This window comes from Scyliorhinus canicula, chromosome 16 (assembly GCF_902713615.1).
Source record: "Scyliorhinus canicula chromosome 16, sScyCan1.1, whole genome shotgun sequence".
Classification (NCBI taxonomy): Eukaryota; Metazoa; Chordata; class Chondrichthyes; order Carcharhiniformes; family Scyliorhinidae; genus Scyliorhinus; species Scyliorhinus canicula.
Window position 1 is genome coordinate 9,336,053 of NC_052161.1, and position 27,951 is coordinate 9,364,003.

At 49.6% G+C, this 27,951-nt stretch overlaps 1 protein-coding gene across 2 annotated transcripts in view; it reads right to left on the reverse strand.

Annotated features, from left to right (window-relative positions):
* zgc:123010 (uncharacterized protein LOC641500 homolog) overlaps positions 1-27,951 on the reverse strand; it is a 165,314-nt gene that overhangs the window by 87,797 nt on the left and 49,566 nt on the right. For both annotated transcript variants that reach the window (XM_038822347.1, XM_038822346.1), the window contains exons 3-8: positions 27,495-27,578; positions 21,654-21,710; positions 20,330-20,482; positions 6,561-6,686; positions 3,936-3,981; positions 1,629-1,719 (exon numbers count right to left, since the gene is read on the reverse strand). In XM_038822347.1, coding sequence (XP_038678275.1) covers positions 1,629-1,719; positions 3,936-3,981; positions 6,561-6,686; positions 20,330-20,482; positions 21,654-21,710; positions 27,495-27,578 — 557 coding nt within the window. The remainder of the gene's footprint in view (positions 1-1,628; positions 1,720-3,935; positions 3,982-6,560; positions 6,687-20,329; positions 20,483-21,653; positions 21,711-27,494; positions 27,579-27,951) is intronic.

Below are 27,951 nucleotides of genomic sequence, written 5' to 3' on the forward strand. Positions count from 1 at the left end.
GTTTTGCACCTTTATTCAATGAAAGTTCAGAAGCTTCACACCAATTCAGGAGATCCGTGTGAGCTGTTCGGAGCCTCCACCACCTCGCAACGTCCGGCAAACGGTTTTCCCCACTCGATGTGGCTTTGTATTGCTTGCTGAATTCCGACTTTCCGATGGGTGTTCCCACCCACAACAGTCACCTCTTTGAATGGTGCTCCTGATTGGCTGGGGCCCCACGCTGTGGCGTTGTGTGTTTGATCGAAAGTTCGCCTATGTGAGTGCATCAACCTGCAAAATCCTTCCAACGTGCCTGTGGGCGGTGGTAAGAGTGGGAGACGCTTGGTCAGCCATGCTTGATGTGGAGCGACGCCCCTCAAGGTTCTGCTGACAGACCTGGCGACCGGGAATTACTAGCAATTAGAACAGACAAAAGTCTGCCTTAGTTTACCGCGAAGGGTGGGAGGAGAACTGGAAAACGCTGATGGTGGTGGAAAGGGTGAATGTTTGTGATGCCCACCAAGCTGTCCTGGATTGTGTTCAGCTTCTTGAAGGTTGTTGGAGCTGCACTAATAGAGGCAAGTGGAGAGTATTCCTTTACAATGTTGACATGTGCCTTGTACATTTTGGAGTGGCTTTGGGGGGGCGGTCAGGGGGTGAGTTACTCACCACGGAACGCACAGTCGCTGACCTGCTATTGTAGCAACAATATTTATATGGCTTGTCCAGGTCAATGGTAGCCCCCTCAGGATCTGAGAGTTTCGGCGATGGCAATGCCATTAAATGCCACATTGAGATGGTAATTACCTGGCACTTGTGCGGCACGAACATTACTTGCCACTTATCAGCCCATGCCTGAATATTCCCCAGGTCTTGCTGCATATGGACATGGACTGCTTCAGTATCTGAGGAGTCGTGAATGGTGCTGAACAAAGGGCAGCACGGTGGCGCAGTGGGTTAGCCCTGCTGCCTCACGGCACCGAGGACCCGGGTTCAATCCCGGCGCTGGGTCACTGTCCGTGTGGAGTTTGCACATTCTCCCCGTGTCTGCGTGGGTTTCGCCCCCACAACCCAAAGATGTGCACGTTAGGTGGATTGGCCACGCTAAATTGCCCCTTAATTGGAAAAAATGAATTGGGTACTCTAAATTTATTTTAAGAAATGAATGGTGCTGAACATTGAGCAATGATCAGCGGCCTCATGATGGAGGAAGGAAGTGGGTATGTTTGCTATTAATCCCATTTAAATTCCATCAGCTGCTACAGTGGGATTTGAACCCATGTCCCCAGCGTGAAACGTGGGCTTCTCGACTATTAGACCAGCGACATTACCACTGCATCCGGCCCTCATTAACATATCGAAAATAACAATCCACCCACCTGCACATTAGCTGGTTGTAGGTCATTGCCCTATTTCAGTAATACTCGGATTGGTGAATTGGAGGAGGTTTCCCCACGTACTTTGACCATAAGGCTTAGGAGCAGAATTAGGCCATTCAGCCCATCGAGTTTGCTCCGCCATTCAATCATGGCTGATATTTTTCTCAACCCATCTTCTCATCCCTATTCTCCTGCCTTCTCCCCGTAACCCCTGATCCCCTTCTGCCCTTTTAACTTCCCACCCGCACCCAAGGTCGGTAATTTGGTTACCTGTGATCCTTAGGATCAAACTGAACAGCTTCCGTAAAGAGCTCGACGGCCTTCAAATAGTTGCCTTGTTTAGCCAGGTCAATCCCTTGTTCTGTGGAGCACAACAGATAGCGTGTGACGTCAGGATTTATAACAATAACCAGATGTTCACTGCCTCAATGGCGATAAGGCTGTGCTCTTTGAATCGCTCAAACATTAATCCCCTCCCATCACCTCTTCCTTCCAAACTCTGTGACTCAATGGGTGGCATTCACCCCCGAGGAAAGGGGTTCCAGATGGTTGCCAAACTAACCAGAGGCAACGTGAAGAGTAACTTGATTTCACGATGAGTAGCCAGGCTTTGGAATGCACTGCCTGACAGGGTGATGGGTAGAGATTCAATAGGAACTTTCCAAAGGGAATTGGAGAATAGTTAAAGGAGAAATAATTTGCTGAGTTATAGGGAAAGTGTGACATCATTGGGTCTCTCTCCCTCTCTGAAAGAGCTGACAGACTCGATGGGCCGAACGGCCTCCTTTCGTGCTGTACTATTCCATGAACCTAACACCGAGCAGCAATAGATAAAGCTCTTGCTTATCAGCAGGATCCTAGTCAGTGGATGGAGCAGGAACCAAAACTCAGAGCTTTTCTTTATTGAGTTTATTGACTGAGGTCAGTTCCACAGCTGTCCTCTCCCTCAACCCAGTGCCCCAGCCATCCCCTATTTATTTGTCCTCAAAGACAATTAAGACCCATCCCCTGCTTCTCCTAACCTTAACAACGTAATTGACATTGACAAACCTTAACAATGTAATTGATAAGACAGTGACACCGCTCCTGCATCCTCGACCGCCATCATCTACATCAATCTGGCCATCGTGAGCGAGCTTAAGAACAAGAGTTGACGGCGAACTTGGTGCAAGAGATCATTTCCACCAGGACTTGCAACCAAGCTGCAAAGCCACCAATGCAGCAAACCCCTTCCCTTTGGCCTTAAGGCAAATGAGTTTCATTTTCACATGCCAACTATGTTTGGAAAATATGAAAAAGAGAAGGGAGAGAGAAATTCCATTTACAGTAACACTATTTTTTTTTTCCTCTGACTTATACACTACATCAAAGTTGTCAACTGTGGCTGACGGGGTAGCAGTCTGGCCTCCGGGTCAGAAGGCAGCAGGGTCAAATCCCAAACCAGTGACTTGGGCTTCATAACCAAGGGTGTAATACCATAACCAGCGCTGAGGGAGTGCTGAGGGAGTGCTGAGGGAGTGCTGAGGGAGTGCTGAGGGAGTGCTGAGGGAGTGCTGCACTGTCAGAGGTGCCTTCCTTTGGTTGAGATATTAAACGAAGGTCCTCTTCCCCCTCTTCCCCCTCAGGTGGGCAGAGAAATATCCCACAGCCACTATCTGGAAGGGGAGCAGGGGCTTGTGGGAGTTAGCGGTGTGCAATGGGCGGCCACATTCCCTCCGTTCCAGCAGTAACAACACTTTCAAAAGTATTTCAGTGGCTGTGAAGTTCTTTGGAACATCCCAACTTTTTGACACCGGGACACACAAGGAGTCATTAAATCCGATCAGTTAAAACCTGGTCAATGGGGTAGGTCAATTTGAAGGAGCGTCTTAATGGTGGAAAGGGCGGCCCCCCCTTTCTCTGGGCAGAGAGGCTTAGGGAGGACCGAGGCAGCTCAACGCATGGCCAACAACGGTGGAGCGATTAAAATTGGGATTTCTCCTGAGAATTGGGGGTGTGCCGGTACCCGATTACAGGAGAAAGCTAACCGAGATTGGTAGGGAAGGAGGCGAAAGAGGAATTCAAAAACAAAAATGAAAATCGTAAGCGACACCAAACTGGGAGGTCAACGGACGCAGCGGTGGTGGGCGAATGGGGCTTGCTGCAAGTTAGGACATGGATAGCACAGTGTTGGGTGAGTGGTGGGGAAGAGCATCGGAATGGTCAAGTCCAGAGGTAACAAAGGCGTGGGTAAGGGTTGCAGCAGCAGATGATCAGAGGTAAGGGGTTGGGAAGGGGCAACGTTATGGGGGGGGGGGGGGGGGGGGGGGGGGTCAGCGGGCCTGCTAATAAATCAGACGCAGAGTCAGAAGCTCGACCTGGCTTTAAATGGCACAAAAAGTCGACAAACGGCCTGGTTCGGCGTCAGACAGCAGCCAGGGAGAGGGATGCCGTAACGTCAAAAGGATCAGAGGCAGAAATTAAGAATTGCGTTTCCTATAAAGAATGTTTTTCAAGAGGCCAAGAGTTGACGCTTATGCGGCGAGGAAAACACAAGATTGTTAAAATACTGTAAACGTTCATGTGCGATGACCTTACCAGCCAGCTGCCGCCCTTTCAATATTAATGGATCCAAATCAGTGAGCTGAAATGGGAATTAAAAAGCCACTGATCAACAACTGAATCAAACAAAAAGAAAAGCATTCTTTATCCAAAAGAAACAAACTTAACTCCGACGAGATCAACCAAAAGGCTGCCAGAGCGTTGAGGTGGTATTTGGCATTTCATTCACCAACGTAAACCCCCCCCCCATGCCATCAGCCTCCCAGTGTATCTGCTTCACACAGAGAGAGCAGCGCGGGCTACTCCACTAAGGTGGGGGTTGCATTCTGGCTCAGACAACCCCTACCCCCTTATCCTCGCAGCCACAGGAACCGTCTATCCTTCAAGGGGAGCTCGGGTCTGACTACAATCAGTAGCAGAGGAAATCGAACATACTACGCATCGGTGATGGGAGTCAATGTTTGATTCAATAGTCACTGTGAATGGCCAGCCTAATTATTATAAGCTTACTGTGCCATTGGTGGCTATACAAGTGATGCATGGCGGTAATGTTTCGTTGCTAGTCTAGCCAGTTTTTTTTTTAAGGTACTCTCTATGATGAAAATATCAAAACGGTTCACAAGGTCAATCAGCAACAACTCATTGTCCCAATGTTCTCAAAGTTGGCAGCTGCTTTTTAACACAATGCAACTGTCTAAGTCTTTAAGAAAAAAACAGAAACAATTTATCCCTCTATTATAGTGCACAAAACGCGGGGAAATTCCAACTAGAGGAAGTGTAATGGGCCACATTTTCCAAAATCTGGAACACCCTGGGTTCACGCATGAGACACGGATGTAATTCATCGCAAAGAATGACACTGGCAAGGTTCCACGGTGGGTGCATTCAGAGTGCCCGATGGATGCTGGGATAACCACCGAGTTCCACACAGGACTCAGCGACACGTCAACAGACGATAATCCCGTTTTCATCGTCTCCCCCACGGGGTGAATTGACAGGGATCGGGAAAAGAAAATCTGCTTCCAAATAGCGAAGGAAGTGAGAGAAGCGAGATGAAAACGCAAAAGGGGCAAGAGGGAAAAGACAACTCTACAACTCTTTAATACCCTTTCCTGACAAAGATCTGTCAATTCCGAATGTTCTAAATTGATCTGTCCACATTGGCCATAGGTTTTACTGCAGGGTGAACGGGTAATTAACAGGTATTTACATCAGATAAGCAGGTTATCGGAAAGAAAGAGCATTTAGGAGAATATTTTGATTTTAGTACGAGTGGAAATCAGCACGGATAGACACAGACACTCACCAGCTCTCATACAGACACGGACAAGGACTCTCATACAGCAGACAAAATACAAACTCTCACACGCGCACAAACTCACACACAGGCACACACAAGATGATTGTTTATTTTTTTTTATATTTTGGGGGAATATGTTATTCTATAAAGAAGGTTGTGTGCCTCTCTCCATGTGTAAACGATTTCATTCGGCTGGGGAAAGGTTAATAGAAACATTGGACGGGATTCCCCCCCCCCCCCCCCCCCACCCACCCCCACCCCCACCCCCCAACTGGGTCAGAGAATCGCCGTGGGGCAGCGTGAATCCCGTCCCGCCGCTCCAACGCCGGCTGCCAAATTCTCCGGTTTTCGGACGAGGACTGGGATCGCGCCGCGCCGGTCGGGGGCCGTTGGCAGCGTCCGCCCCCCCGGCAATTCTCCGGACCCCGATGGGCCGGCGGCTGCCCGTTTTCGGCCAGTCCCGCCGGCGTGGATTAGACATGGTCCATCACGGCGGGACCTGGCTCGGAGGGCGGTTAGCGGGGTGCTCAGGGGGGCGCAGGGGGGTCCGGCCCCGGGGGGGGGGGGGGGGCCCACAGTGGCCCGGCACGCGATCGGGGCCCACCAATCTGCGGGCAAGCCTCTTTCCCGCCGCGCCGGCCTCTGTAAGGCTCCGCCATAGCATGCGCCAGAACACACTGGCGGTGCTGCGCATGCGCCAACTCGAGCCGGCCGGCGGCAGCCCGTCGGCACCGGTTGGCGCGGCGCAACCCCTCCAGCGCCGGCCTAGCCCCCGGAAACACGGAGGATTCCGCAACTTCCGGGCAGCCAGACGCCAAAGTGGTTCACGCCGCACTTTGTCGCCGGTACATGCCGCCCTGCTGATTCCGGGACAATTCCAGACAACTTGTCTGGGAGAGTTGAGAGATAAAAGGGGTAAAAGTGCTAAATGCACAAGTTTGTCATAAGGCCACAGTGAAGTACATTTATAAGTAAATAAGTTAGATTTAAAATTTTGCATCAGGAGATGGATAGGGGTTGCACACACACACACACACACACACACACACACACACACAGGGACCGTCACACACTGTAGGGACGCACAAAATCTCACATGCACACAAACACGTCAGCTGTCCCTCACACACACAAATACATACACACATACAGACACAAACATGGACAGTCAGACATGGACAGATGGACACACATAGACATGAACACATGCACACGGCAGACACATGCACAAGGACAGACACACAGACTGGGACAGGCACACGCACACAGACACGGGCAGACACACTCACACGGGCAGACACACACAGACACGGGTAGGCACACGCAGTCAGGCAGGCACAGACTAACCTCATCACACTCACCCCATGGCCTTTATCCTCGTTCTCTTTGTTTTCCTTGGACCTTTTGTCAGGTTTGGCTTTGCTTTTGGGTTTTATGTGACTGGCAGCATTGGCAACGAAAGCACTGCTCACATCCCATTCAGGCTCCTAGTGAAGTAAAATTGAATGATTGAAACATAACCATAAATGCAACATCTCGGCCTTTACGTCCATCTTGAAAATAGACACATATTGAAGGAGAGGAAGAAATGAAGAGGAAGGAATGGAAACTTCAAGGCTGAACCTACACTCTCTCATTTCATGGACGCAGGGGATTGAAGATTCAGGAGGGCCATGAAGATTGCTTCTTTAATCTATTCCCACTCCAATCTTCATGCTGAGGGTCTCCAAGTACTGTGCCCGCCAGCCTTATCTTCCTCTTTCCAAAGGTTTCATATTTATAATAAGACTTCATAATCATAATAGTCCTCCATCAAGATCCCCTCATTTTCCTCTTCTCCAAATCATAGATCATTCCCTCAGAATGAAACAGGATAGAAACCTGCCTATTGCTTCATTGTGCCTGTAGCAGCCTACTGAAAAAGCGAAGCAATTAGTCCCAGACCCCCATCCAATCCACAAAAATTCATTGTCTACTCGTTGATGGAACCATCAATTCACCAGACACGTGTTTCCGATATGAATCTAGGCTTTAATCGACTTACTTCAGAGCCAGCCTGTTACCCGTTGATGAACTCTTAGTGAACTCAGGCTGGCTCTGGACAAGGGTATTTATACAGCTGCACTAGGGGGAGGAGTCATGGGCGGAGCCAAGGGTGGAGCCCAGTACAAGTTCCTGAGTACTCCCAGATCTACTCCCCCTAGTGGTAAGATAGCGCTACTGCGCTTACAAAGACAGTGTGAATTATCATATATATATATATATATATATATATATTACATTCACCACACTCGTTCAATGAACACCTGTATTAAGTCACCCCTTAACCTTGCAGAGTAAAGTGAATCTTCATAATTCACACCTTTGTTCTGATTTCAGCCCTGTTACTTTCTCTCCAGTAATCCTAAAACTTGCCCCAAATATTGAGGCAAAAATTGAACACAATCGTAGAATCGCTACAGTGCACGAGGAGGCCCTTTGGCCCATCTGGTCTGCACCGACCCATTGAAAGAGCATCCTACCTAGGCCCAACAACCCTCCCTATCCCTGTAACCCCACCTAACATTTGGACACTAGGGCAGCACGGTGGGGCAGTGGGTTAGTTCTGTTGCCTCACGGCGCCAAGGTCCCAGGTTTGATCCCGGCTCTGGGTCACTGTCCGTGTGGAGTTTGTACATTCTCCCCATGTTTGTGTAGGTTTTGCCTCCACAACCCAAAGATGTGCAGGGTAGGTGGATTGAACACGCTAAAATTGCCCCTTAATTGGAAAAAAATGAATTGGGTGACTAAATGTTTTTTAAAAATTTGGACATTAAGGGGCAATTTAGCATGGCCAATCCATCTAACCTGTGGGAGGAAACCGGAGCACCCAGAGGAAACCCACGCAGACACGGGAAGAATGTGCAAACGCCAGACAGGCAGTGACCCAAGGCTGGAATTGAACTCAAGTCCGTGACGTTGTGAGGCAGCAGTGCTAACCACTTTGCCACCCTATCCTCTAGATGCAGCCTCACAAGGCTCAATACAACTTCAAAATCACCTCAAGAATTCTACTTACACAAAGGCAAAGTAGCGGCTAATATATTCGCCATAGTCCCAGGTGACCTATGGGGGGGGGGGGGGGGGGGGGGGGGCTTAGTGGTGGTGATTTAACCCGAGGATCACCACACCTCAGGATAGGGGCACGGTTGAGAAGGGGAGGGGGGCTTGATGGATAACCTCAGCTGGAACGGGAATTGAACCCGTGCTGTTGGCCTTGCACAAACCAGCCAACTGAGCTCATACACATAGACTAGTGAACACCAGGCCATTCATTTTTTAAAAGCAATAAGACACCATGGAGAGTTCCCCCGATCATCTTCAAATAAATCGAGACATTTGCACATTGCCGTTTGTGGGAGCTTGAGATATGCAAAATGGCTGCCACATTTCGAAATGTCGTCAATAAAGTACTTCATTGGCTGCAAAGTTCATTCAGATATTTGGTGGATGTGAAGACTAGTCTTTCTTTAACCGCCTCTTCTATCCAACCTCAGTGCTTAAACTGATTTAGATTGAACTGTACCTGAAACCTCTCTTGTCTATGTCTCTACCTTGTAGGATTGCACAACGGACAGTGTCACAAGTTGTTATGTCGTGTTATGGGGCCGTTTGGTGTCTCATTCATGAGGTCTTGAGACTTGTATGTTTAAACATGAGCTACTTATTACCAAACTTTCACTATCTACAGATCCCAGTTACTGCAGGGTGCTGCTGCCATGCAGGTTCTTCCTAGACTGTTCTCTGAATCTATCGCCATGTGACTCCATACATCATACTTTGGGAGGTACTGTACTCCAGTCCTCACATTCGCCCTTGCTCCGCTGAGCACCTTTACATTACAATGGCATGTAGGCACAAACAACATCCTTCCTTCTCAAAAGAGGACATTCCTCCCTTCAAACACAGTACATCTATTGATAGCACAATCTTTACTTGCTATCCCTTCTCCCCCACCTCAAGTCTCGGGCTTTGGAAATTCAGACGGTCTTTTTTTAAAAATAAATTTAGAGTACCCAATTCATTTTTCCCAATTAAGGGGCAATGTAGCATGGCCAATCCACCTACCCTGCACATCTTTGGGTTGTGGGGGCGAAACCCACGCAAACACGGGGAGAATGTGCAAACTCCACACGGACAGTAACCCAGAGCCGGGATAGAACCTGGGACCTCGGCGCCGTGAGGCAGCAGTGCTAACCCACTGCGCCACCGTGCTGCCCGCTGAAATTCAGACGGTCTTGAGGCTTGACAGTTCTTCCAGACTTCAGTCTGTTCATGTTGGGCAGAATGTTAGTTGTAACCTGTGCTTCTGATGCTTGGTTCTCTCTCCATTTGCTTCGTTCTTGGCGGTCCTTCAAGATGTGCTTCTCTTTATAAACAACACCCGCATTTTTGTTTTGAAAGTATTTTTATTCAAGGTTTTTTTACATATATACAGAATATCAGAAGGACAACATATCAATCCAACAAACAACCATAGATCTCCAACCTCCCCCCTCCCCCCCCGATACCAACACCCACCACATCCCGCCTTCCCCATTTTATCCCCTTTACCCACACCCTCCTATCCCATGTTGGCCCCTCAATTCACCTTGAAGAAATCAGTGAACGGTTTCCATCTCTGGGTGAACCCTCCTACCGACCCCCAGAGAGCGAGCTTGGCCTTCTCCAACCACAGGAATTCTGCCTGGTTATTCACCCACACCCCTGGCTTTGGCGGCTCCGAGTCCCACCAACACAACAAAATCAGTCTCCGAGCTATCAGGGAGGCAAAGGCCAATCCATCAGCCTCTCTCCTCCTCCCCCCCCCCCCCCCCCCCGGACTACTGGGTCTTCCGACATGCCGAATATCACCACCTCCGCACTCGGAACCACACCCAACACCTCGGACATCACGTCCGAGGACCTCTGCCCAGAACCCCCTCAGTCCTGGACACGCCCAGAAGATGTGGAAGTGGTTCACGCTCCCCACTCCTGCGCACCACCCACACCTATCCTCCGCCCCAGCAGAAAACTTGCCCATCCTCACTGAAGTGTCGGCTAGTGTAGACCTGAGAGATGAACAGACACTTCCAACGCCGATGAAGGTTCAACTCAATTTTATTAACTATTTCTAACTAACTAACACACGATGACTGTGGGTCTAAATGATGCTAACTTAAACTAGAGACCTAAGCCTTGTCCGAACCAGTTGATTCTCTCAGCACGTGGTGTGAGTCTGTGCTGGGCTGGATGAGTTCTTGTTACACTGAGAGGCAGCACCCAGAATGAGCGGGAACCGTGGTGCCCTCTGCCTTTATAGTGTGTGTATTCTAACTGGTGATTGGCTGCGGTGTTTGTACATGTTGATTGGTCCCTGTGTGTGTCCATCAGTGTGTGTCTGCACCATGATATACTGGTGTATATTATGACACTCACTTCCGTCAGGTGGGCCCCTTTGCATCACTTTAAACTGGATGAGGCTTAACCTCACGCAGGAGAACCCACCGACATGTTGTGCAGACTTTGGGTTTTTCAGATTCCTTCCACAACCTTTGACCCGAGGGATCCTTGCAGTGTGTGATGGCCCTTCAACAGGCCACCCTCTTCCTCGCGAGTCCCACTTGCTTCATCTCGAGCTGTCCTGAAATCCAGCGGCGTCTGCTCGCGTTTCTTCCGCTGGCCTTCCATTTTGCTGATTAAGACAGTTTTTGTTCCATGTTGCTGAATGGTCACGCATTCCTGTTGCATTTAACATTGAAGGACAATCAGCTGTTTATTTTCTTGCTGACCCTTTGTCAACTCAGTCTGAGTTGCAGTTCTTCATCTTGTTGCTACTGCTCGTTCTATTTTAACTTTTTCTGAAGTAATATTCAAATGTTCTTTCTCGTTCACATTTTTCGATGGCTACATATTGATTCGTCAAGGAGTCCTTTAGGGTCGCAACTTCTTTGCGTGTCTTTCCTGCCTGCTGTTTTGCCTGGCTTTACATCTGGCTGAGTTTTCCCAACTCCTGCTTTGAGTTGCCAACAGTGGAATTGAGGACCGTTATTTCCTGCTACATCGTCTCCAAGATTTGTTTCTGCAGATATCGAACAGCTTCGTTCATCGAAGTCTTCAGTTTATTGTGTGTTTTCAAACGTATACACTCAGCTTGAATCTTGCCCTTCAAATCTTCTCGTTCAGCTCTGATGCGATCAGTTTCCTACAGAACAGCTTCAATTACTTTTTTCATGCTTTGCTGGTTTTGAGTTACCTCAGATAGCTTTCCTTCATTCACAGCCATCTGTTCACTCTGCAGTTTGAGTACTGTGTCAGCATTTTCAAAAATGCTCAAATTTTAATCTAATTATTTTTCCAATTAAGTGGCAGTGTAGCGTGGCCAATCCACCTACTCTGCACATCTTTGGGTTGTGGGGGTGAGACCTACACAAACAGGGAGTATGTAAAAATGCTCTTTTTTACATCTTTCAGCTGCTTTTCAGCCATTTATTTCTTCTGTGCTAAACTCTTTGGCTTGTGCATTTCATTGTACTGACAAGGTGGGCAACCATCCTGTGATTTACTTGAATAACGTCTCCCTTGTTCGGGGGGGTCTTTTGTCTTAATAATAATAGCTTACTTTCACAAGTAGGCTTCAATGTAGTTACTGTGAAAAGCCCCCAGTCGCCACATTCCGGTGCCTGTTCGGAGAGGCCGGTATGGGAATTGAACCTGTGCTGCTGGCCTTGTTCTGCATTAGAAGCCAGCTGTTTAGTCCACTGTGCTAAACCAGTTCCATCTTCCTCACTCTGACATCTTTCGGCTCCCTCTCTCAGGGTCTTTTGTTGCTGACGGTATTTTATTGAACGTGTGCTAGATCTTCTTCTAGGATCTTGCCCTCCACAACTTAAAAGTTTAAAATATCTTCCAAAGCTTTTTAATATCTTATCAAATGCTGTCCAGTATTGATCTCGACCTTGGCTGTGAATTACTTCACCTGCAAATGAACCAAACACGAATAGAAATTGTGCTGATGATTGAAGGGCAGCACGGTAGCATTGTGGATAGCGCAATTGTTTCACAGCTCCAGGGTCCCAGGTTCGATTCCGGCTTGGGTCACTGTCTGTGCGGAGTCTGCACATCCTCCCCGTGTGTGTGTGGGTTTCCTCCGGGTGCTCCGGTTTCCTCCCACAGTCCAAAGATGTGCAGGTTAGGTGGATTGGCCAGGATAAATTGCCCTTAGTGTCCAAAATTGCCTTTAGTGTTGGGTGGGTTACTGGGTTATGGAGATAGGGTGGAGGTGTGGACCTTGGGTAGGGTGCTCTTTCCAAGAGCCGGTGCAGACTCGATGGGCCGAATGGCCTCCTTCTGCACTGTAAATTCTATGATTCATTATGTAATCCTGTAATTCTCCCAAAGTTAAGTCTCTTCTCCAGGACTCCCACTCTTCGAGCTGGTTTTGCCATTTCCTTAACCATGGACGGGATTCTCCAATAATGAAGCTATTGTCCCCAGGCCAGCATCCGTAAGAAAGTCCAGAGTGATTCTCCTACCTGCAGGGGGCTGGCAGGGCCCCGGAGCGCTCCTCGCAGCTCTGGATGCGGATACAGGGCCCCTGCACTTCCGGTCAGGAGTACACGCATGTGCATGGCGGCGGCTGGCCCGTGCGACATGGTGGCCCGAGATTGTGCCGCCCGATCGCTTGCCTGCCCGTCTGTGAGGCCCCCACCCCCACCCCAGGGTGGCCGTTCCCGACAGGCAAAACGTGGTTAGAATCACGCCGTCGGTACTCAGCCAGTTGTCCTCACAGAATCGCCGCGGGGATCTCTGTCAATGGCCCCCCGACCGCGTAGACCACGTGCGGGCGATTCGCGGCGATTCTCCGGGCACGCTTGCTCTGTCGAGCATCTTTTCAATACACTGGCATGCAGGCTCACACAACAGGTTTACACAGAATATTTCCCCGTTGTCTCTGTCTGCTGTAACCTCAGCAGAACTTGGGCAAAATCCCCCATTTACACACGTGCATGAGATGTTTTCACTGAAGTTTCAACAGCAGAGCTGGAAATATTTGGAGCAAAGTTTCATGATTGGCCTGATCTGCAACCTTGGCCAAGGCTCCAAACAGCAGCGGCAGTGACACCTTGTGGTGGCTTTTAGTATGACGCACCTCCAGGTGCTACTGTTCTATGAAATACTTCCCCATCTATCCAAATCGAACACACCCGGAAAACCTGTCATTGTGTGGGAATGTGGTAAAACCCTTCCTGAATTACATGCAGCCACCCCCACCGCCTTGTATTTCGAGACCAGTTCAGCAACCTTCTTAAAGAATCGAATAAATTGCTCCGGCGTTAATCAGTGCCCTCTCCATAGATTTTGTCTCTCTCTCTGATCAGACCCGGTCTTTTCAGATAATCGGCTCAATCTCTGGAACAGAATTCCTCATAATTCAAATAAGGTTCACGCAATTATAATCTCTCCTTTTCAAAATAAATTGAGGCCAACCTTGCTATTTACTAATCTATTAAAGCATTCGGCACGGGATCAGGGGGTTGCATTATTGACTCCAAGTCAATCATCTATGAATTGAAGCTCCAGTCCATGGCTTGAACACAATACATAGGCTGGCATAACCTGTGCGGTACCGAGGGTGCGCTGCACTGTGGGTGTTGCTGCCATTTTGATGAGATGCAAAGCTGAGGCCCCTCCTCCCAGGTTGGAGGTAAAAGATCACATGGCGATATCTCAAAGAAGCGCACGAGAGTTATACCCAGTATCCTGGCTAACCAATATCAGATGTTCTGGTCACTGACGCATTGCTGTTTATAGAACATAGAACAGTACAGCACAGAACAGGCCCTTCGGCCCTCGATGTTGTGCCGAGCCATGATCACGCTTTCTCAAACCCACGTATCCACACTATACCCGTAACCCAACAACCTCCCACTTAACCTTACTTTTTAGGACACTACGGGCAATTTAGCATGGCCAATCCACCTAACCCGCACATCTTTGGACTGTGGGAGGAAACCGGAGCACCTGGAGGAAACCCACGCACACACGGGGAGGACGTGCAGACTCCGCACAGACAGTGACCCAGCCGGGAATCGAACCTGGGACCCTGGAGCTGTGAAGCATTTATGCTAACCACCATGCTACCATGTGCACTCTGTGCACACACCAGTTGCCATGTTTCCCACATCACAACAGCCGTTTAGAAGTACTTGATTAGCTGTACAGTGTTTGGAGACATTGTGAAAAGTGCTAAATGAATGCAATCAAGCCACGGGCAACACGGTCCATGTTAAATTGCCCTTAGGTGTCCAAAATTGCCCTTAGTGTTGGGTGGGGTTACTGGGTTATGGGGATAGGGTGGAAGTGAGGTGGATTAGGTGCTCTTTCCAAGAGCCGGTGCAGACTCGCTGGGCCGAATGGCCTCCTTCTGCACTGTAAATTCTATCTATCTAAAAAAGACACAATTCTAACAAATTTTGAAAGATATCGGTGTGGGGATTCCCAATGCTTTATTTTCAAAAGTTCGTAAGTTCATAAGATATAGGAGCAGAATTAGGCCATTCGTCCCATCGAGTCTGCTCCACCGTTCTATCATGGCTGATATGTTCCCTCATCTGGGGCGGGATTCTCCCGCAAACAGAGGGAAGGCCAGACGCCGGCGCCCTGAGCGGTGTGAACCACTCCGGCATCGGGCCAACCAGAAGCTGCGGAATCCTCCGCACTTCCGGGGGCTAGGCTGCGCCGGAAGGGTTGGCGAAGGGCCGGCGCGAGTTGGCGCATGCACAGAACCGCCAGCGTGGGTTTCCAGCCGGCATGTTTCCTGCGCATGCGCAGGGCGGTTCTTCTCCACGTCAGCCATGGCGGAGCCGTACAGAGGCCGGCGCGGAAGGGAGGAGTGCCCCCATGGCACAGGCCCGCCCGCCCGCAGATCGATGGGCCCCGATCGCGGGCCAGGCCATCGTGGGGGCCCCCTGGGTCACCTCCCATCCCCCCCCCCGAGGTCTCACCTAGCCAGCCTACAAGCAAGGTCTCGCCGTGATGGACCATGTCCATTTCATGCCGGCGGGACTGGCCGAAAATGGGCGGCTGCTCGGCCCATCAGGGCGCGGGGGGGAGGGGAGGGGCACTGCCAACGGCCCCCGACCGGCACGGCGTGTTCCCCGCCCCCGCCCGAAAACTGCCGGCGGAGAATTCGGTAGCCGGCGTTGGAGCACGATTCACGCCGTCCCCCGGCGATTCTCCGACCCGGCGGGGGATCGGAGAATCCCGCCCTTGCTACCTACAATGTTACAGAGCCAAGAGCTGGATTGTGAAATCAGCCAGAGCCTCTCCTCCCTAGAACACATGACCCGAGGAGCGGGAGTCGGCACTTTAGCCTCCCGAGCCTAACTCCCTCAGTGTGATCCTGGCTGATCCCATCCTGGCCTCACTACCATCCTGCCCGGTCTCCATAACCCTTCAACCCATCACCAATTAAACATCTGTCTACCTCCTCCTTAAATTTACTCACTGTCCCAGCATACACCGCACTCTGGGGTAGCGAATCCCACAGATTCACAACCCTTTGGGAGAAGGAGTTTCTCCTCAAATCAGTTCTAAATTTGCTACCTCTTATTCTGAACTTTGACGAGAGGTAATCGGGGCGACGCATTAACTCTGCATTTTACTATTCCTCCTGCCACAGGTGCTACCTGAGCAGTGGAGGGTTTTCCAGCATTTTCAGTTTTCATTGCTGGCTTTGATGACTATCAGAGCGCTGAGCGGGAATAGGTGTCAATCAATAGGTGGGCGATCTGAACCTATCAGCAGGAAGCAAGGGCGTCCAATCAGCAGTTTCAACAGGATCACAAATTAAAGTTCTCAATGGCCAGTGTGTCTGAGAATGGTGTACACCGAATTAGACCTTATCGGGAATATTACACGAATTAATGCCAAAAATCCCTCCCGGATCAGAAAAGGTAAAAGTCCCCAAAATGGTTTCTGACTTTTCATCCTGCTGTGAACTGAAATAGACGAAATGGGAAATGAATAAAGGCCACTGTTTACGATTGAACAAACCCATCAGTCACACTGACACGCATTGTCCAGCCTGATATACCTGCCAACAGCTTGTGCATCGCCTGAGGGGTTCACCGTTCTCTCTGGTTTTCAAAATAAGACAATGGCAACTACTTGATCCAAGTGAGTGCCAGAGGTGATTGACGTCATCCGATGACACACATGTATGTTACCATTCATCGTTATGTTTGTACAGATTGAGCCTGCCAACTTTCAAAAACTTGAGGTCAAATCCAGGCTGGCACTCCCAGGAGAGTACCGAAGGAGTGCCACACTATCAGAGATGCCATCTTTCAAATGAGGCATTAAAATGACACCACACCTGCCCTCTCAAGTGGATACAGATAAAGACCTTGGGATCCTTTCTGAGAAAAGAAGGGAGCTCCCTCAACTCCCCAACAAGTGTCCCTACCAACATTATTAAAACGCATTATTTGGTCATTATCTAGTCCTGACTCACCAAAGCCTGTCCACCATCATCTGTAAGGCACAAGTCAGGAGTGTGATGGCATACTCTCCGCTTGCCTGGATGAGTGCAGCTCCAACAACACTCCATTCGACACCATCCAGGACAAAGTGGCCCGTTTGATTGGCGCTCCTTCCATCACCTTCAACGCTCACTTCCTCCAACACAGACGCACAGTGGCAGCCATGTAGTATACCATCTACAGGAGGCACTACAGGAGGAACTCACCAAGGTTCCTTCAACAACATCTTCTAAACCTTTGGCTTCAACCATCTGGATGGAAAAGGACAGGAGACCCACGGGAACGCTACCGCAGTTTCCCCTCCAACGCACTCATTATCCCGACTTTGAAACTGTATCCCCATTCCTACCTGGGTCAACACACTGGAACTCCCTCCCTAACAGCACTGTGGGTGGACCTACACCGCAAGGACTACAGTGGTTCCAGAAGGCAGCTCCCCATCACCTTTAAAGAGGGAAATTAGTAGGGCAGCATGGTGGCGCAGTGGTTGGCACTGCAGTCTCACGGCGCCGAGGTCTCAGGTTCGATTCTGGGTCACTGTCCGTGTGGAGTTTGCACATTCTCCCCGTGTCTGCGTGGGTTTCGCCCCCACAACCCAAAAGATGTGCAGGGTAGGCGGATTGGCCATGCTAAATTGCCCCTGAATTGGAAAAAATGAATTGGGTACTCTAAATATATATTTTTTTAAAAGAGGGACATTAGTGAAGGGCAATGAACACTGGTCTCGCCAATGTTGCCCACAAACAGAAAATGCTGGAAAAATCTCAGCAGGTCTGACAGGATCTCTGCGGAGAGAGAAAGAAGCTAATGTTTCACGGCTGGATGACTCTTTGTCAAAGTAATGCCCACGCCCTAGTCTGACAACAGCTTCTCACCCAATCAAGAACTTTGTGTGCAAAGGGCTGAAAATTAGAAAAAGATATTTTTCGAACCCTGAAGTTAAGCTACCTTACAATTCATTGCGAGGTTCCAGCGGAGAGAAACCTACCATTCTTTTTTAATTTTTCCAATTGTGGAGCAATTTAGCGAGGCCAATCCACCTACCCTGCACATCTTTGGGTTGTGGGGGTGAGACCCACGCAGACACGGGGAGAATGTGGCAAACTCCACGCGGACAGTGACCCGGGGCCAGGATAGCACCCGGGTCCTCGGCGCCGTGAGGCAGCAATGCTAACCACAGCGCCGCCCCTACTGTTTCATTTTTAAGTGGTAGAATTTGATGTATTACGAAGGTTGAAATTAGTACAGTAATTGGTGACACGGAGGGGCACCAATTAAAACAACAGGGCAGCACGGTAGCATTCTGGATAGCACAATCGCTTCACAGCTCCAGGGTCCCAGGTTCGATTCCGGCTTGGGTCACTGTCTGTGCGGAGTCTGCACATCCTCCCCGTGTGTGCGTGGGTTTCCTCCGGGTGCTCCGGTTTCCTCCCACAGTCCAAAGATGTGCAGGTTAGGTGGATTGGCCATGATAAATTGCCCTTAGTGTCCAAAATTGCCCTTAGTGTTGGGTGCGGTTACTGGGTTATGGGGATAGGGTGGAGGTGTTGACCTCGGGTAGGGTGCTCTTTCCAAGAGCCGGTGCAGACTCAATGGGCCGAATGGCCTCCTTCTGCACTGTAAATTCTATGATAATCTATGATAATTAGATAAATCATTAACAAGTTAATCAAGATGTGGCGATGCCGGCGTTGGACTGGGGTGAGCACAGTAAAAAGTCTTACAGCACCAGGTTAATGTCCAACAGGTTTGTTTCAAACACTAGCTTTCGGAGCACTGCTCCTTCCTCAGGTGAACCTGTTGGACTTTAACCTGGTGTTGTAAAACTTCTTACCAAGTTAATCAAAACCCAAGATGAATGGCAGCGCAGACGATGTGTCGCGGCTGCAGCCTGTGGGGCCTCATGGACACCATGTAATCCAATGTAACCCAGCCACATCTGCAAGTAATGTCTGCAGCTCAGGGAGCCTTGGTTCTGAGTTAATGAGCTGGAGGCCGAGGTACCGATACTGCAATGCATCAGGGAGGGAGCAGTTGCTTGCTGCGTCAGTTATTTGATTTGGTCAGTGGTCAGCGACAGGAGGGGTGTGACTTTGAGTGAGGCCGATATGGGGACTGTCCCATCCAGCAGAAAGGACTAAAAATAAATATCTGCTTTATAAAATTATTGTAGGATTTAACAAATGGACAAAGGCTTTACCCAGAAATGCCTGAGCAGATCGGACTCTTACCAAAGGAATATCTCGCTTTCAGAAAACCAGCAGGCACTTTGTTATCTTTAAAGAAGCACGGACGCCTCCTGAGACTGCAGCAAGTCAAATTCCAAAGAATTGTACCAACACCCTTTACATTTCTAAGACGGAGCTCTGGCCACACGTCGCTATGTCTTTGAGGGGCGAAAGGGTATCCGACTCCTCTATTAAACCTCTCAACATTCCAAATCTGGAAACCCAGGAGAAGGAGCGGGAGGGGTGTCACAGGACCCCCTCCAAGCTGCTGGAACCTGTAATATTGCTGCCTGGAACTGAACCCAGCAGAAAGACACGTGTCCAGATTAATTGCCTGGTCCTCATCTACAGGGTGTACTCCTGAAGCGTTGAAACCCCTGTCTCGGTGCCTAAATCCATCTCGGCGTGCCTTCTCCCATTGGGGGAGTCCTCACGCCTGGAAAGGCAGACGGAACACCCTGAAGCACTTTCGCTCTGTTAACAAGCTGCCACTGCCCTATTTCAGTCACCAGAACGAAAAAGAAAACTAGCAATCACGATGAGGAAATATCAACTTATTTACTGGATGCAATGCATTACCAAGCCTAGAAAAGGTTAAGCACAAATAGATTAATTTATTCGTCTGATTTTTTTTTTTTTAAAGTGAATTTCAATTCGCTTTCACAAATGCAGTGAAAACATTGATTCATTTCAGAAGCTGCAACCAGCTGAGAGATTCTAGCAAAGGAAGAGAAGTGAGAAGAGTGCGCTCGTTAGTTGGTAGTGGACTCTGATTGGTAGAGCTGTTGCCACTGATAATGCACCAGGGAATAGTTAACTGCCAAGCTTTTGTTCAAATTCAAGCCAGGCAAGTCTACTCTGATTGGTCAAGGCATTTGAACCAGGGAATGGCGCCCCCCCCCCCCCCCCCCCCCCCCCCCCACCCCTTCCCTTGGTTGAATAAGGTGCAATGCAGGCAGAAGGAGCTTTGTTTGAGAAAAAGTGTGAAAATACTTGGCTTTAAACAGGCACTTTCCTCCCCACCCCCTCCGTCCAAAGGTCAAAACAAGTTTAAATGGGCGGCACGGTGGCACAGTGGTGTTAGCACTGCTGCCTCACGGCACCAAGGACCCGGGATTGATCCCGGCCCCGGGTCACTGTCCGTGTGGAGTTTGCACATTCACCCCATGTCTCAACCCAAAGATGTGCAGGATAGGTGGATTGGCCACGCTAAATTGCCCCTTAATTGGAAAAACAAAATTAAACACTGACAAGTCATCAAGTATTCCGGATTGTAAACGGTGTCACCTTTTAAAACAGACCAAATGGTAAAGTAGCTGAAATTCTTTGTGGCCTAACCTCATCCATCGTCGCTGCCACAGATATATTATTCCCATTCCCAAAGATGCCCAGAGGCTGTGATGTCTCCTTCGCTCCTTCTGTACACTCCGGAATGTTCTGTATTCGAACAGTTTCTTCAATCTCTTCAGTACTATAGCTGTCTTCATTTTCCTACAGACGTAAAAGATTCTGCCGCTCAATTTTTGAAACTATTAAAATGAAACAAGACCGGCGCATCACATCTCACAGAGTGTCACTAAAAGTGATGAGTATATATAGGGAATTATTTTAAGGTGAAGGTGATTTGCACAGATCCCAGCAACAGCCTGGGGTGGATTCTCCGTTTTGGTAGTCTTTTCCGCCAGGAAAACCGATTGAGAGGATACCGGACTGGAACCTCAAACACTTTCTTTTTATTTTTAAAACGGTGAGGAAAAGATGTTTTGCTGCAGGAGTGATTTCATTGACTAACAGGTATCTTTCACATTAATCAAACTTTATTAACACAGAATTAAACACATTATCACAGAAAATACCTTTTCAATTAACAGTTGAATTCTTAAAATTAAAGAAAACCCTTTTTACTACTAACTTCTCTATCTCCAATTAAGCAAAGCCCATTACAGGTCAAAAAATATTTGTAAATAAAGTTAGCAAACGCAGGGGCTGCCGTCATAAACACCGCCGCCTTTCCCGACGGCATCAACATGGCCTCAGGATCAGCAATTCTGGCCCCGACGGGACCCACGCCACTACAGCTGCTGATCCCAGCGTCGACTAAGTGCTGCGGGGTCCGCGCATGTGCAGTGGTGGCGGCGCCATCGCGCGCATACGTAGTTGCTCCCTTCTCCGCGCCGGCCCCGACGCAACATGGCGTAGGGCTACAGGGGCCGGCGCGGAAGAAAGGAGACCCCCAGCCCGAGAGACCGGCTCGCCGATTTGTGGGCCCCTTTCGCAGGCCAGACCACAGTGGAGGCCCCCTCCCCGGGGTTGGACCCCCTCCCCTCCTTAAGCAGCCTGCAGATCCTTCTGTCTTTGTCACATGCCTGCTTAAGCTGGCAGCATTTGGCAAAAGCTTCTGCGCAGTTTAAAGCTTCTAGCCGACTGCCAAGCCTAGATCAAACTGCAAAACTACAGACAGACCTGGCTCCTCCCATTAATTACATCATCTTTATCCCACTCAGATCCCATGACTAGCTTACCTAAATCTAACCACAATGTCTCAAATTATCTGCTCTCCAGGGAATCTCCAGCAATCATAGCAAAATTCCATTCGGCCTCTTCTTTCCAAACACCTGGTTGGAATGAAGAGAATATCTAATGGTACTACTTCTTTCCTTACCTGTCTGTTCACTTCATTGCTTTTTCCTTTTTCGAGTTTCTTTCTTTCCTTCTGACGCTATAAGGAAAAAGCATTTTCAAAGGATCAGTACAAAGTTTCCGTCTTCCTCTCAACATCTACAGAACAAGTTGTTTCAGGACAAGGTCTCACATGCAGCTAAAATTGAAAGAAATATTAATCATCGCATTAACTTTCAAAGTTGTTCTCTCTCCTTCTGCCATTTGTTCCAGATAAAGCTATGTTTGCTGGAGTTGATCTCGTGGAGTCTGCCCTTGCCTGCTTGTGGCAACTGAGGGGGCCAGACACCGAAGACAGCAGCAACGCCAACACTCGCTGGAGGCGACATATCGTGTGCAAGGTGCCGCCGCCCATCAGGCTGTGGCGGGAACGAGAAGGGGAGGCCAGCGGCGACCCAAGGTGTACAGGCCTCGTTGGCCATTCAATGAGCTGACGGACACCATGTGCCACAGAAGATTGTGTCTCAGCAGAGAGACAGTGCAGCACCTGCAACACGTCCTCATGGAGGAGGACACCTGCTCCCGGTGGCCATGAAGATCACTGCAGCCCTCAACCTTTCTGCCACCGGGTCATTCCAGGGCAGGAGCGGAGACTTGTGGCATATCATAATCTTCCACCCACAGGTGACGCATATTCTGTATGCCCGGGCATCGAACTACATCACCTTCGAGTTGGTCCAGGCCCACCAAGATGCCCAAGCTGCAGGATTGGCTACCATCGCTGGGTGCAATCGATGGCAAGCATGTCAGCCTGCGGGCAATGGGGCAACAGAGAGTGCCCAATATTAACAGGAAGGGGTTCCACTCCCTGAATGTTCAGATCATGTGCCACCACCGCTTCCGAATCATGAGCATGTTTCCCTTCTACCGAGAGTGTGCATGACGCAGCGTACATCCTGGGCACTCGCAGATCCTCGGTGTCTTCGAGGGCATGGTGAAGGGTTGGCTCTTGTTGGACAGGCGATACTCAGGAAGGTCACGGCTGATGACACCGGTGTGGAGGCCTGAGGCCAAGGCCAAGACTGGTTATAATGAGGCCCACATTGCCAGCTGTGCTGTCGGCGAGCGGTGCATCGACCTGCTGAAATGGCGGTTTCAATGCCTTGATTGCCCTTATGGTGCCCTGCAATACACCGTCCAGAGGGTCTCATGCTATATGGTGGTCCGCTATGTCCACCACAATCTGGCACAGCGGCGGCGCGATATGCTGGAGGAGCTGAGGGGGCATGCGGCCTCGTCTGAGGATGAGGGGGGTCCAGGAGGAGGAACCAGAGAACGGAGGATGGACGGCGGTAAGGACCCAACATACCAGGAGGACCAGTTCATCTCCAGATTTTCCTAGGACGAACATGTGTCCATCATCTCAACCTCCCCCATTCCCCCCCCCCCATTACCCCCAACCCCCATTTCCCTCCCATCCCCCATTTTCCCAGAACTCGCTGTGAGGAAAGCTCTGGTGCTCCTCACTTTCTGAGATCTGACTCCTGCCTTTCTGCTGGCAGCGTGCTCACACCCATCCTCTGAACGGGGGCTGTATCGGGGAGGGAGGGCCGGGGGGAGGGGGGGGGGGGGCACGCAGGGGAATGGGCATACCCACTGTGAAGATTAATGTGACAGAGGCTTCACATGTATGAGGTGTGACATGTTTTAATAGTGAACACTTTACTGTGATAGATTTCCATGAAATGAAAATCGCTTATTGTCACGAGTGGGCTTCAAATGAAGTTACTGTGAAAAGCCCCTAGTCGCCACATTCCGGCGCCTGTTCGAGGAGGCTGGTACGGGAATTGAACCCGCGCTGCTGGCTTGCCTTGGTCTGCTTTAAAAGCCAGCCCTGTGCTAAACCAGCCCAATTACCCCGAGCTACAGATTGCTACCCCCACCCCCATGTCCATTCACTGCTCCTCAATCTCCTTGGTCCTCTGTGATCTATAGCAATGTCTAGTTGGGTCCCCAGGATGCACATCAGGAGGTGGAGAGAGCCTTCCACGCCCTGTGGCCCTTGATGCGTTTGGCAGACGGCCTCTGAAGGGTCTGGGGCCCAGAGGGCCCCGCCCAAGTTACCGGTGTCACAGGCATCGTCATGCCACCCTGATCTGCCCGCGGTCCTCGAGGTGCGGCAGTGTCGGGGAGGGGGGAGGGGGGGGGGACCCAGCTTGGGTCACTGTCTGTGCGGAGTCTGCACGTTTTCCCCGTGTCTGCGTGGGTTTCCTCCGGGTGCTCCGGTTTCCTCCCACAAGTCCCGAAAGACGTGCTATTGGGTAATTTGGACATTCTGAATTCTCCCTCTGTGTACCCGAACAGGCGCTGGAATGTGGCGACTAGGGGCTTTTCACAGTAACTTCATTGCAGTGTTAATGTCAGCCTACTTATGACAATAATAACAAAGATTATTATTATTAAAAAGTGAAGGTTGTGTGTCAAAAAGTACAGCGACAAACTAAACAGGGCCTTTGGAAAAATGCAGCCAGGTCGGAAAAAGAGGATCAGGTTACCAGTCACCTCTAAGCAAACGACAAAGGAATTCAATGCTGCACATGCATCTATTTGATGAATTCAGGATAACAGAGATCTAAAGAAAAACACATAATTTCAAACAGATCATTTGGGGTAAAGTGTACACTATGACTGGAAGTATGACTAGATGAGTGCAGTTTATATGTTAACAATCAACTGCGTCTTATTTAGGAGTACGTGTACTGCTGGATATTGTCCAGGTCCTGCTGGATTTGGGCATGGGCTACTGGATTTGGACATGGGCTGCTGGATATTGTCCAGGTCCAGCTGGATTTGGACATGGGCTGCTGGATATTGTCCAGGTCCAGCTGGATTTGGACATGGGCTGCTGGATATTGTCCAGGTCCAGCTGGATTTGGACATGGGCTGCTGGATATTGTCCAGGTCCAGCTGGATTTGGACATGGGCTGCTGGATTTGGACATGGGCTGCTGGATATTGTCCAGGTCCAGCTGGATTTGGACATGGGCTGCTGGATATTTTCCCGGTCCAGCTGGATTTGGACATGGGCTACTAGATTTGGACATGGGCTGCTGGATATTGTCCAGGTCCAGCTGGATATTGTCCAGGTCCAGCTGGATTTGGACATGGGCTACTAGATTTGGACATGGGCTGCTGGATATTGTCCAGGTCCTGCTGGATATTGTCCAGGTCCAACTGAATTTGGACATGGGCTACTAGATTTGGACATGGGCTGCTGGATATTGTCCAGGTCCAGCTGGATTTGGACATGGGCTGCTGGATATTTTCCCGGTCCAGCTGGATTTGGACATGGGCTACTAGATTTGGACATGGGCTGCTGGATATTGTCCAGGTCCAGCTGGATATTGTCCAGGTCCAGCTGGATTTGGACATGGGCTACTAGATTTGGACATGGGCTGCTGGATATTGTCCAGGTCCTGCTGGATATTGTCCAGGTCCAACTGAATTTGGACATGGGCTACTAGATTTGGACATGGGCTGCTGGATATTGTCCAGGTCCAGCTGGATTTGGACATGGGCTACTGGATTTGGACATGGGCTGCTGGATATTGTCCAGGTCCAGCTGGATATTGTCCAGGTCCAACTGGATTTGGACATGGGCTGCTGGATATTGTCCAGGTCCTGCTGGATTTGGACATGGGCTACTGGATTTGGACATGGGCTGCTGGATATTGTCCAGGTCCTGCTGGATTTGGGCATGGGCTACTGGATTTGGACATGGGCTGCTGGATATTGTCCAGGTGCAGCTGGATTTGGACATGGGCTACTGGATTTGGACATGGGCTGCTGTATATTGTCCAGGTCCAGCTGGATTTGGACTAGGGCTTCTGGATATTGTCCAGGTCTAGCTGGATATTGTCCAGGTCCTGCTGGGTTTGGACATGGGCTGCTTCAACCCTTGCTGCTGGTGCAGCAACTTCATTGCAGTGTTAATGTCAGCCTACTTATGACAATAATAACAAAGATTATTATTATTAAAAAGTGAAGGTTGTGTGTCAAAAAGTACAGCGACAAACTAAACAGGGCCTTTGGAAAAATGCAGCCAGGTCGGAAAAAGAGGATCAGGTTACCAGTCACCTCTAAGCAAACGACAAAGGAATTCAATGCTGCACATGCATCTATTTGATGAATTCAGGATAACAGAGATCTAAAGAAAAACACATAATTTCAAACAGATCATTTGGGGTAAAGTGTACACTATGACTGGAAGTATGACTAGATGAGTGCAGTTTATATGTTAACAATCAACTGCGTCTTATTTAGGAGTACGTGTACTGCTGGATATTGTCCAGGTCCTGCTGGATTTGGGCATGGGCTACTGGATTTGGACATGGGCTGCTGGATATTGTCCAGGTCCAGCTGGATTTGGACATGGGCTGCTGGATATTGTCCAGGTCCAGCTGGATTTGGACATGGGCTGCTGGATATTGTCCAGGTCCAGCTGGATTTGGACATGGGCTGCTGGATATTGTCCAGGTCCAGCTGGATTTGGACATGGGCTGCTGGATATTTTCCCGGTCCAGCTGGATTTGGACATGGGCTACTAGATTTGGACATGGGCTGCTGGATATTGTCCAGGTCCAGCTGGATATTGTCCAGGTCCAGCTGGATTTGGACATGGGCTACTAGATTTGGACATGGGCTGCTGGATATTGTCCAGGTCCTGCTGGATATTGTCCAGGTCCTGCTGGATATTGTCCAGGTCCAACTGAATTTGGACATGGGCTACTAGATTTGGACATGGGCTGCTGGATATTGTCCAGGTCCAGCTGGATTTGGACATGGGCTACTGGATTTGGACATGGGCTGCTGGATATTGTCCAGGTCCAGCTGGATATTGTCCAGGTCCAACTGGATTTGGACATGGGCTGCTGGATATTGTCCAGGTCCTGCTGGATTTGGACATGGGCTACTGGATTTGGACATGGGCTGCTGGATATTGTCCAGGTCCTGCTGGATTTGGGCATGGGCTACTGGATTTGGACATGGGCTGCTGGATATTGTCCAGGTGCAGCTGGATTTGGACATGGGCTACTGGATTTGGACATGGGCTGCTGTATATTGTCCAGGTCCAGCTGGATTTGGACATGGGCTGCTGTATATTGTCCAGGTCCAGCTGGATTTGGACTAGGGCTTCTGGATATTGTCCAGGTCTAGCTGGATATTGTCCAGGTCCTGCTGGGTTTGGACATGGGCTGCTTCAACCCTTGCTGCTGGTGCTTCTCACCTCGCACTCTTGGAAGAAATGCAAGAATGCCAAATTTCTAACAATCACGCCAATTTGTACTAAAGGAGAAACGGGTGCTGACTGGTTGGCGAGTCGACTCTGATTGGCAGAGGCATCGCCTTGAAGCAGCAGAGAACTGTTGGCTTCTAAACCCCCCAAAAAAGGCGCTAGACTTGGAACATATTCCTTTAGTTTGAAGAGAACAGTTCCCTGTGTATATCGTTTCCAACATGGGTTAACGAGCCATTTTACTAGCCCAACTGATTATCTTACATCGGTTACGAGTGTAGCTGTTAACGCACTCAGGATTGTTCGTCAAGTGCTGCCCAATCGCAGAACAGTGGACATTTTGGTTTGGGATTTGGAAATGTGGGCTGGTTGAGTGTGGTCTGTACTCTCCCCATTACGAACAACTGAAGGAACGTACCCTTTGATTCGACAATCGCTGGGAAGTACGGCCAACCTATCTGGCATCGCACCCGGCATCCAAATTCATACACGACATTACCAATCTACCGGGGCTTACTGGGATTAACCCATTCTTTCCTCCGGCAGGAATGTTACTCGCCACTGGAAAGCCAACAAGCAAAACAAAAACCTTTTTCTTGGCCCTCCGCCTTGCTGCTTTCTTTTTCGCTCTTTCCTGGTCGGGTACATGTTTGTCCAACTTGATCCCATTGTCCTGTTAGCGAAGAAAGGCAAGTCATGGTTAACATGGCAACCACACCATAATGAATTCAAAAGTCAGAAACCACAATATTTACTTTTCTGAATGCAGTGACGTAAAAACGCAGCCCAACAGCATCAATGAATTTTACAATGCAAAGCTCAGTAACTGCCGGCTCAATGCTCATTGTGACAGACATTCATCCTGTTATACACCCTCCCCAGTATTCACTTCCCAGAGCCCTGGCAGATAAAGGGAGGCCCATCTAACAGTGAGAGCTGACAAGCCTCCAAATAATCCTTTACAGTGCCAATGAGCCCAGAGGCCCAGCTAGACCACCGTACGTTCCAGAACAGATGGCACAATCAAGACAGTCAAGGAAGCCCAA